General features: G+C 46.8%; 3 protein-coding genes across 3 annotated transcripts; 1 reads left to right on the top strand and 2 right to left on the bottom strand.

Moving 5' to 3' along the window:
• chrdl2 (chordin-like 2) lies at nt 1-5,759 on the bottom strand. Its single transcript, XM_029174502.3, has 11 exons — nt 5,609-5,759; nt 5,107-5,219; nt 4,888-4,981; nt 4,667-4,812; nt 4,060-4,153; nt 3,744-3,805; nt 3,401-3,554; nt 3,098-3,286; nt 2,846-3,019; nt 2,670-2,762; nt 1-2,577 (listed from the first exon to the last, which is right to left on the bottom strand). Exons 1-11 carry the CDS (start codon nt 5,673-5,675, stop codon nt 2,444-2,446), a joined length of 1,320 nt encoding a protein of 439 aa, XP_029030335.1. The 5' UTR covers nt 5,676-5,759; the 3' UTR covers nt 1-2,443.
• A 215-nt stretch (nt 5,760-5,974) lies between these two features.
• Nucleotides 5,975-8,625, bottom strand: spag7 (sperm associated antigen 7). The gene is made up of 7 exons (XM_029174511.3): nt 8,466-8,625; nt 7,787-7,854; nt 7,610-7,698; nt 7,445-7,529; nt 7,262-7,351; nt 6,933-7,089; nt 5,975-6,859 (listed from the first exon to the last, which is right to left on the bottom strand). The coding sequence occupies exons 1-7, from the start codon at nt 8,548-8,550 to the stop codon at nt 6,741-6,743; spliced, it is 693 nt and encodes a 230-aa protein (XP_029030344.1). The 5' UTR covers nt 8,551-8,625; the 3' UTR covers nt 5,975-6,740.
• A 488-nt stretch (nt 8,626-9,113) lies between these two features.
• Nucleotides 9,114-10,453, top strand: defbl2 (defensin, beta-like 2). Its single transcript, XM_041073655.2, has 3 exons — nt 9,114-9,784; nt 9,942-10,053; nt 10,146-10,453. The coding sequence occupies exons 1-3, from the start codon at nt 9,727-9,729 to the stop codon at nt 10,165-10,167; spliced, it is 192 nt and encodes a 63-aa protein (XP_040929589.1). The 5' UTR covers nt 9,114-9,726; the 3' UTR covers nt 10,168-10,453.
• Nucleotides 10,454-11,083: the final 630 nt, after the last annotated feature.

Genomic DNA, 11,083 nt, shown 5'->3' with positions numbered 1-11,083 from the left:
TACAAAAAAAAAAAAAAAGCCTTCGCTCCGTCTGGCCGACATCTGATAAAAAGGTCATTATTAATTGCAGATCACAGCTGTAAAGTTGTGGTCGGCTTCTTTATTGTGTGAAACAAACGCTCTCACTGTGCTCGCTTTTTAACAGTCCACAGTCGCTACGAGCATGTGCTTAGAAGTGTGACCTTTAAGAGCGAGAAGACTGAGCCATTCATGAAACGCATCCCGGTACTGTCCGCGTTCCCTTGGCCACACTCCAAGCTTCAGCTGAAATGATCAGGGCCAACTTAATTAACGAGGGGCTGAGGGTGTAAAAAACAGAGCCCTTGATAGGTTTCGGAAGTATTTGGACGGGGTATAAACTCGCGGAGCACCTTAATCAGCTATGAAAGCAAACACATCTATCAGGCTTAATTAACCTAACACAGTTTGGCTCCCTTTGAATCAAAAGGTTTCCCGCAACGCTTCGGTTCCCGGCTAACGTCTTTTCTGACGCTCCCACAAAAGCAGTGACATTCAAAACCAAAAGCAAAACAGATTTGTTAATATCATAATAATGGCTAAGAAGCGCCTCCAATCCGGGGCCGGGTCGTGACCCCGGGTCTCACATTTTCTTCTCACTTCTCACTGGAGCTGGACTTCACACATACACAGAGCTGAGCGGGTGCATGATTTATACCTACTGACTGCCCCCAGCTGTTACAATTGCCGGAGCCAAGATCAAGCATGCATAGCTGGATCGGCCCCGGAGACGAAATCAAACATCCACTAAATGTGGACTGATAAGATTTTCATCAGAAACGACAAAGAACGATCCAGGAAAATGTGCACTTAGCGCTGGTTTTCGACAACCAGCGCGGGTAAAAAGCCGAAATCTGACTTGATATTGGGCAGAGAAAGGAGAGATTGTTGCAGCGGGTCGGTTCCGAGGCTCACACAAAGCCGCCGCGGCCTTTTGTGAGCGTAATGAAGCTACACAAGCGAAGTGTGTCTGTTTCACAATATTGCTTCATGCCTTTGGTGAGAGACGGACAGGGCTGTCTGGCGCGGAGCGTCGGAGGAACACAATGAGTCATTGTCGGAGAGGAGGGGACGGCGAGAGCCCGTCGGGGGGTTCGCGCTGAAGGGAGGCATGTTATTCTGCAGCGCCCACTCGTCACTGCGGAGCCACTGAGTCATGGGAACCACACGGATCATTGGACACCTGTTGATCGAGTCTGTGCTGTTGAGGAAAACGACCTCGACATCTACGTACAGTACCACCCTACACTGTCTGTAGGACTCATAGAACTGTAGGAGTCATTACTACTATTGTTATTATCTAGTATTATGGAGTCTGTGGAGCCACTTTTAGCTCCCGTTTAGGTCTCCACCAACGCCTGAGTGAAGTCTCCAGGTGTTCAGCTGCTAATCGGTCCTCGGTTCTGTCCTAAATAAGCCTGAACTAATCCAAGGTTTCGTTGATATGGGGCAGGAAGCCCACCTCCTGCCTCTGAACCGTACTGAGTGATTACACAGGTGGGAACTGCCATGAGGACTTTTACCGAGCAGTTATTTAGGAACTAAACAGCTAACAAGGAATTTTTATGGAAATGCTGGTAGAAACGTGTGCGTGTGTGTGTGTGTGTGTGTGTGTGTGTGTGTGTGTGTGTGTGTGTGGGACATGAAGGGAGCTTCGACTTCTGCTTTTGATTTCCACGGCTATGATAACATTTCATCTCCAGGGGGAACCCAGTTTATCTGGCGTTCTGCTGCTCGGTTTAATGGAACCCTTCAGGCACCGATGGAGTTATGAGAGCTCCGCTGCGGCTGGGCCGGGCTGAAGAATCAGACTATGAGCTCCAGGCCGCAGCTCACGCCTGTCTCCAGTTCATATTATACCACGCATGACTCCTACTCAGCGTTCGAACCTGCTCTGTCACTTAAAGCTACTGTAGAAACAAATCAGACAAACGTGTTCCACTGCTGTAAAACGGGTTTATATGTTCACACGTGCACAGAGCTACAGAGTGCATTCAGCTACGTGAGCGTGAGCCGCCTTTTTAAAACACTAATACTTCCCGTACGAACCTTCTAGGACCAGCAGTAGGTCCAAATCTGACCTCACAAGGACGGAAACGCGATTCGGTTCGTGCCTCGATGTGACGAGAATCATCTGCACATTCACAATCAAATGTATATACACAGAAATCATACTGTACAACATCCCCCATTTGTATTTACAATAAATATGGAGCTGATCCAACTGTTATTACATAAGGCTTGTGTTTGGTTTACAGTAAATCCAGCCAATCTAATAAATTATGACGGATGGAGACGAACCACGTGGCAGTTTGTGATGAAAACGCACCGACGTTGAGAAAAGACATGGGAACTACTACGTTTACGTCATGACTCGTGTGAAGTACGTGAAGCGTGGACGTGACTACAGGGGTGGAGGGTCTCCTCATGGCGTGCACAGGTCTTCAGTCTGCTTGGGGTTCAGGAAAGTCACCATCTCCCGGATCCCGTCTTCACAGATCGTGGTCTGCGGAGCTTTGCTCAGATTTGCTCCCTCCTCTTTAAATTTTCTCCATGTTTCTGAAAAGTGTGCATGAATTCATTTAAACACACACACGATGATAACCCCCCCCAATAAATCAATGACATCTTGAATATTTTCAGACACAAACCTTCATCGAGCGTCGTCAACAATGTGTAATTTTCAGGATGATCCATTATATCTTTTCTTTGAACGTCACCAATTTCCATCAACTGCAGAGCGCCTGCATAGACAAAGGGACGACAGTCACACGAGGACCCAACGATACCGTTCTTCCATCTAGTTCAGGTGGATGTAGACCCCTACCCTCCACGGTCTTCCACACTTGCACGTCAACCTCAGCTGTACTTTGTCTTTCAACCACAATGACCCTGACCGAGTGGGGGGGGTCGACCCCCAAAGACGATTCCACCTTATACACCAAGAGGTTGTTCTTGTATCCGACATAACACTGGGTCTGGTTTCGCTCCGATTTGCTCTCTGGAGACAAAGGAACACAGACAGAGAGGTTGTGTGGACGCGGCTCACGCGTCGCGGCGCGGTGCGAGCGTCGCCTACCTGGACAGGCCTTGCAGCACTTCCCCGCTGCTTTGGCGGGGTGTTGGCACGGGTAGTGGCTGGGGCACGTGATGCGCTTACAGTCCTGAAGGCCGTCGGTGCAAGTGCAAAGGATGCATTCCAGGACCTTCCCCAACACCGGGTGCCACGTGTCTCCGTGCGAGTACGTCTTGCCGTTGTATAAACAAGCTGAGGGAAATGGGAAACATCTGAGCTCCATATGGGAACGATCGCATCTTGCGAGGAACATGTCCATAAAATCAAACACCTATAAAGATCTCGTCTGTTTTGACAAAGTCTCACCTCTTTGGTGTTTCCTCTGCAGCAGGATCTTCACAGTGGTCTCTGAAGCCCCTTTGAGGTTGAGTTTGCTGAGGCTCAGGCCTCTTGGCGTGATCCTGACCCTGGGTGGGGTGGCCCTGCTCTGCTCCCCAGAACACTGGTCGACCGAGTGCCTCTAGCAAACACACACAATGACACGTCCAATGAGCCGTTGGCTTTGGCCGCTCCTGTCACAGGCTGCATCACGCGCCATCCGTCTTCTACCTTTCTTTCTTCCATTATTTTATAATTGAACCCAGGTCCTTTAGTGAAATAACAATAATCTATGTGTTCATTATCAAATAATAAACAGGGGAGAACATACGACGCCTCTGTTCAGCTGCTGGTTTCCATCTTCGGAGGACGAGGACCCACTGGTGCCATAATCTGACAGAAAAACACAAACCAAACATAATGACACGTTATGACTGACCTTTGCTGTAACTGTTTAATGGGAGTGGATGATAAAACACACTTAACAATGAGAGCCACACTTCATTACGCTGAACTTTCACTTGATAAATCATTCTCATTATCTGTGAAGGTCCTCTGTGCTGATCTCATCGACTGTAAAGGCGTTCAATTTGTTAAAAGTTGTAGCTGTGGATGGAACCAGTAAAGCATTTTGGTAATTTGACTACCTTTACACACTAAACAGCAGGTATCTGGGACTGACACCGGCGAGGAGCAGGTGACTGGTTGGCAGGTCTTCAAAGCGCAGAAGATGTTTCCATTCTGACAAAACACAAAGGAAGAAAAAAATTATTCCACTGGGTTGGAATAAGTCCCGTGAGTCCTGTTTACGTCTTCACGTGAACTCATACTGGGAATAATGGAGAAACGGTGTCGTCTGGTGTGTCAGAGCTGCTCAGTTCAAACGAAGCCAAGAATGAAGCTGTGAAGACTGTGCGTTGAACACTGAATGCTGAATGACACATCTAGGCTGATTTTAGCTTTGTTTTTCTCCTCTCCAACATCTGCCTTTTGTTTTGTGAATCTCCCTCTCACTCACCCATTGTCTCCTGCCAGTGAAAACCAAGCCAAGACTCAGACCAGAGATGCATTCATCAGCTGTCATATTCACATTTAAAGCAGCAGCAGCAGCAGCTTATCAGCAGTGACCTACATAGTTGGATGACCTCATCCAAACGAGCTTCAGCGAGGTTATTGTTCTTAGACGTCTCACAGTTCAAGATAATTCCACAAAATCGAGAAAAGAAAGAAAGTAGCAAAATGGATGTGACTCACGGAGCACGTGCACATGACGCACTGGTTGCTCTGCTTGGACGGGAAGAGGTCGTGCTTAGTGAAGGTCTCCCCTGGCTGATAAATACTTCCGTTATACCTGCAGGACTTCACCGAAGCCCTCAGTCCTGCGGGGATCCTGGGCTCGTCTGCGGAGAGCACATCACACTTTGAACTCACGGCACGAGCCGGCACGAGCGCAGAGCTGACGACGCGTTTCGTACCTGTGCACCGCGGGCAGCACTGCTGGGGCTCGGACACTGGGTTCTCACAGGCCACAGCGGGACACTTGATTGTGCTGCACCTCACGTGGCCTGACTGAGACACGGACGGAGACGGAGAGAGGGACGAGGAATTTACGATCGTGCTTCCCTTAATAAAACCCCGCGCGCCGCGCCAGCAGCCCTAAAGTAAAATCAGCTGTGTTGCGCAGGTTCGATTACCTCCGTGCACGCGCAGCGCACGCAGAACATAAACCCGAAAGGCTCCAGATAGGGATGCCAGCTGTCTCCTGGGCTGTAGGTCTTGTCTTTAAAAGTGCATTCGACCCCGGACCCTAGGTGTGAAAAACCAAAGGGATGGAGTGAGAAAACACACTGCGCAGATAAAAGGGACGGTAAAAACTAAAGCGTTTGACTTCTGAAGTAATCTTAAAAAAAACATCTCTCAAACGCAGTCACTTTCGCGTGTCAACGTGGAAAATCCCAAACGTGCAAAAAGTCCAGTATTTCCCTTTTGAGAGTAATGTGCGTCAAATAAACTTAGGATTGAAACCTCACGCGTATGTTTAAAGCAACAAAGACTCCTCATCTAAAATAATGAAGTCAGATGAGACGGGTCCGATTAAACTTCTCTCATTTGAGCAACATTCTCATGCTTTTCTTTTGCTTCAAGCCCCTCACGTTTGATCAGGACAGCGAAGGCATCAGCAGGGTCCGCTCTTACCTTTCCGGGGTTTTAGCTCTGCATCTGCAAACCAAATGATGAAAAAGAACAAAAACGTGGACTTCATTTTTTAACATGTGCGTGACTGAGTCCGCAACGCGCAATAAATATGTTTGTGCAGGACAGAAACTGCAGGACAGTGTGAAAGAAGGATAAAAAAATCTTTCTTTGTTGGTTAAGCTGAAGCGCCCCCTAGAGGACACTTCTACCTTTAACACCATAAAACGTGGAGGAACGCGTAACAGCTAAAGCCATATGTGAAGAAGTGGCTGTTCTTATATAGCAATATACTTGTGCAATTTATATAAAATAATAATTCAATATAATGACAATGGTTTATAGGCAGAAATGAAAGCAACAAACAGATAAAGGTCTAATACTGTTCTCCATTTATTACACACATCTGCAGATAAAACAGTGCAACCATGTTAAAATAGACATTGGGATGCTGAGAAACACACAAAAAAAAAAGACATGTAATGAAGGTTACCCACAGTCCAACATGTAATCTGTCATCCCACTCACTGGTACGATGCCTACTGTAAGTAATGGGCTAGAGTTTGATTCAGGATCAGTGCAGACGTATCAAAACAAAGAAAATCACAGACTCAGTAATGCATTCCTATAATAACAGTGTTTTTTAAACGGGGTTCCTCTTCTGATGGAGGAAATGGCATGCTTCCACTCAAACAGACTAAAAAAAAGACTGAATAAAATCTGGACGACAGACATTGTTCCTGTTTTCCTTTAAAAACTGTGATGACATTGTGAACACTGCCAAAACTCAGTAGCCAAGTCTGAAGTCTGAAATAAACTCCAGCTCACAATTTATCTCCTATGGACGCACATCTGCATCAAAAATATGAACCACTGCCAAAAAGTGTCTTAAAAATGCTAAAAGGTGATTTCAGGTGTTTTCATACTGCGTAGGTTCCACGTGTACACAAACAGGTATACTAACCCACCTCCTGGACCACATTCACCTGAGACTCACCACTCACTCTGTCAGAGACTGCCATATAAGTTATACTTTTAAATGTCTGAAGTCAAGGTTATTGCATTATACAACGAATTTAAAGTGTTCGCGCATACTGTCGCACTCACACAAGCAAAGAGCCCGAACGCGGGGCACTCAGGAGCTGCTGCTGCTGTGCGCCCCCGTGTCGTCCTCTCGCTTCTGTCGCTTCTTGGCTCTGATCTCATTCATGGCTTCCTCTATGGAGCGGGTGTCTCTCTTGTTGGCCACCGGCACTGGGGGACAGAGACGCGAGGCGTCAGGGGCGACGAGGCGCTCTGGGTAACGTGAGGCAAAGCGTTTACTCACCACAGCCGTATGCCCTGTTGGCCTCTAATGTGTGGGCCGCATCCTTGGCGGCTGAGGTGCCGATCAGGTGACTGTACTTGTCTCTGTAGTTGGAGTTGGGACACGCCTCTGGCTTCTTTGACTGACTCGAGGCAGCTTCTTCCAGTGCAGCTTGTTCCTGAGGGAATGAGGGGATAAAAATGGGCAGCTGTAACCAAAACTAATGTCCACACTGCTTATGTGGAGGTCAAGTGAGTTCCACGGGAAATGCATCAATGTCACAGGTTCAAGAGCCACCCTGAATATATAAGTATACAACTTTCTGATGTGACAACACTAATCAGTCTTACCTTTAGTCTTCGGCGTTGCTCTGCCAGCTGGGGATCCCACTCCTCCCCTTTACGATAGGCTTCCAGCTCTTCATCCGACGGAGCAAACTCCTGCCACAGCACACGATGGAAGACCGTCACACAAAGCAAAATAAGTAATAAATGAACGATATACACCAGAGTTGAATGAGGGAGTGTTCAGACCTTCTTGAAAAGCATGACATAGCGGGTCTCCTCATCCTCCCCAAAAGAAAACGAGGTCAGGCCCGCCACTTCGGCGACATCATGTCTGCGATGAAAGGAAGTGACAACGTGCAAATGCCTGTGGCAACACAGCACGTTCTTACTCAGAAAGCAACAGCTACTCACAGAATGCTCCTTTCAATCTTCCCCATAGGGTTGTATTTCCTCTTCTGTTGGGAACTGTCCTGGATGAAATCACACACCTCCTTCTCCATCTAAGCAACACATGGGAAGCCACAAGGAATAGAAAGGAAGCCACACCAATTAACAGCGACTGTATTTGTTTTACGCTTGAGCGCTCACCTTTTTCCTGAACTCTGCTTTTTTCCTCTTTTCATCTTCCTCCATCTTCTTGATTCTGGCTGCTTGTTCTTTGGGAGGACAGAAGGTAAAATGAATACGCGTCTCGCAGAGTCCTGCAGCTACGAGTGACCTACTTCTATTTTAATGAAATAACAGACTTGTAATAACATTGGGTTGAAAGTGGCACAGCCCTTATTTGTGTCTGCATGCAAGGACTCATCACTCATATCATTGAGTCCTTGTTACAGTGTCATGTTAAATGATCCCACGTTTTATTTACAACATCGCCTAAAGTCCATACACTAAGTAGAGAGAAACGTGAAAAAGATCAAGAGGAAACTTCGTCGACGGAGAAACCATGAAACTACCAAGGATAAACAACAGGGCTCACAACACCCTAATGTCTGACAGAAAAAGCCCAGTTCAGTTAAAGTCGCATCCAGGATCAGGACCATGTTCCGGGACCAGCAGCTGCCCGCGGTCTCGACTCTGACCTCGGCTCCGCGGACCTGCGCGTTACGCGAGGCGGCGCTAACTCGGGCCACCGGGCTTAGTTGAAAGCTCGACCATCCAATGGCAGCGGCGGACGCTCGTACTATTCTAACAGTCGCGTCACGTCCACCCCTGTCGTTTCAAGCGTACGCCAGACCACTCGTTATTTAGACAATGCGTTTCGTACCTCGGGCCTTTCGTCGGCTTTCCTGGTCGCCGACTGTTGGAGGCTTTTCCATCGAGTTTAAAATTGAACCCAGGAGGTCCGCCATCTTGGAAATGATAGCGCACACCGTCCAGACACAGCACTGTTGTTGTTGGCTACAGCTGTACGAGCTGCGCACGCGCATACGGCAGGATTTTCTTCTATGTGTTACAACCCGGATAATAACAGTACTACCGCCACCCTGCGGTATAGAGTTGAATTACAAGTAACTGCAGAAAGGGTAGAATTACTAAATTAATAAAAAAAAAATAGGTAGGGTTGCATCATGAAGGGCTCCACAAATAGAAACATGTATAAGTATAAAAGTTTGGACTACCTAGTTTTGATCAATTTATGAATAAATGATTGCATTGTTTTCATTTTAAGCTTTAATTAATTGGCTTTAATTTTCCCTGCATTCACGCTGTTAGTGTAACATTTGTAGCCCGTTTATTTCAACACTTCATTGAAAGTCTAGGTGAAAGTCTCCCTACAAGAACTACTCTACCTGTAAATACAGATACAGATCTGTTATAACATTAACCACTAGGGGGCGCGCGCGACAAGTCATACTGCGTGTCGATGCCTTCTGTTATTGTGGCGTTAACAATCCTCCCCGGTGGCACTGGAGCAGTGTGTTTTGTGCAGTAGAGTGTGGTTTCACAGCATCAGCATTAAACACATGAACTACAGTACAGTACTACATGCGGGCAGAGCAGTGACCAAACTAAGAGCAGCGCTGAAAACACAGCAGCACAGACTGCACCGAGGCTTCTGCTGTGTCTAAAACAACAGTCAACCCTTTAACTGTATGTTTTGCAGGACCTTATGCTTTGAATATGTTTTCTCTGGTTTAGGAGAAGTATCTGTCTGCAGCTGTATGTAGGTGCAATACCTATATAGCCTTTCCCCTTTTTATTTATGGTCGATAGGGTTGTGAAATGCATCAAAGAACATGTATTTCCAAATAAAACTGATACACTAATTAATATTGCTGATTGGAAAGTTACAAGTGTCTTTGTCTGAACTAACATCAGTCTAATACTTTTAAGAAGCTGCGGCTCTGACCTGAAGGGAGAGAGCCGATAACCTTGACCTTCAGCTCTCAGACTCCCATCATTCAGCGATACGTTGTTATTGTGATTTGGACAGAGCACGACTGACTCCTCCCCCGCGGTTGAAATGCTGTATAAATGCAGCATCAGCGTGTCGACGGTGTCTGAAAGCTTGCTACCACCCAAACATGAAGGGCCTGAATTTGGTTCTCCTTGTACTTCTCCTGATGATGGCAGTCGGGGAGGGTAAGCGTTGTATACATATTTCTTCGTATTGTCTGACATAAAGGACATTATTATGTGGCAAATACTCAAACTCCTTCTGAAAAACAAATTAGCACCATCATTGGACAATTCTTAAAATTCCTAACCTTGCTTTAAGATTTGTTATGATTTTCTTTAGGCAATGATCCAGAAATGCAGTACTGGACATGTGGGTATAGGGGACTCTGCAGGCGGTTCTGTTATGCTCAGGAGTACATCATTGGTCACCATGGTTGTCCCCGGAGATACAGGTCAGCCTGCAGTTATTGCAACACAAACTCCTAATATCTGTACCTCTATAAAGCCTGGATGGTGACACTGGCTGTGCTGTCCTCCCTTTAAGGTGCTGTGCTATGCGATCTTAGCGTCTGTCACAGTATGAGGCCTGACGTTCAAGGCAGGAAGCTGGGATCCTGGTGACTGACTGTTCTCCTGGATCAACAGTTCTGCCAGCGTTCCTCAACCAGCGCCTCTTAGACTCCCAGCATGCTGTGCTTGAGTGAACGGATTATTATAATTAGACTGCTTCTGCTGCCCACTACCCCAACCTGTATCTCATATCACATGAAATGTCATAAGCAACCACTTGCGAGGGGTTAGTTATATTTTCTGCAATGCAGTGTGGCTAATAAATGCATGACAATAAGCACACTCTTGTTTGGTTTGTTGCTGTAATTTGATTCACCTGGGGGAAATAACAGCATGGAAAGCAGTCTGAGCTGGGTCTGGCATGCTCTGGTGCAGTGCAGTACCCACGGCAGACAATACCGGTCAAGTGACTGCCCCGAATAGCTGTCATGGAATAGAGCGTTTGTGAATGAAGTGTTATGGCTCTTGTCTGTGTTTATATTATCTCTCTATTCTGTCTGGACAACATTGTCTGGAACAGACGGACAGCGTCACCACCCACCAGTCAAAGCAAATTCATTGTCATATTGTCAGCCTGACTCCAACCAAACGGCCATCCTGCTTAACTTGGTTTCAAAAAAGCAAACACTAAACACTGACACCTCATAACCACCTGACTGATCCCATTCATTTTATCCCCAGAGTGAGCAGAATGAGGACCTGAAGGCGGCTGATGCCTGGCATGGATGCTCTCTGTAAACACCAGCCACTGCATTGTACACGACATAGTCACCTGGGTTCAATCTTTGTACTATTCAGACAGTGCAGTGTGAACAAACTACAAAGGGCTAAAAGGCCACAAACCTGCTCATGTGAGGCAGCCAGTCTTCACACATCTGACACTAAACAATGCAGAGCAGACTGTTACTGCAG

The sequence above is a fragment of the Betta splendens genome, chromosome 14 (assembly GCF_900634795.4).
Source record: "Betta splendens chromosome 14, fBetSpl5.4, whole genome shotgun sequence".
NCBI classification, from domain to species: domain Eukaryota; kingdom Metazoa; phylum Chordata; class Actinopteri; order Anabantiformes; family Osphronemidae; genus Betta; species Betta splendens.
Note: the sequence above shows the minus strand (reverse complement) of the source record. Positions and strands in the feature narration are given on the sequence as shown.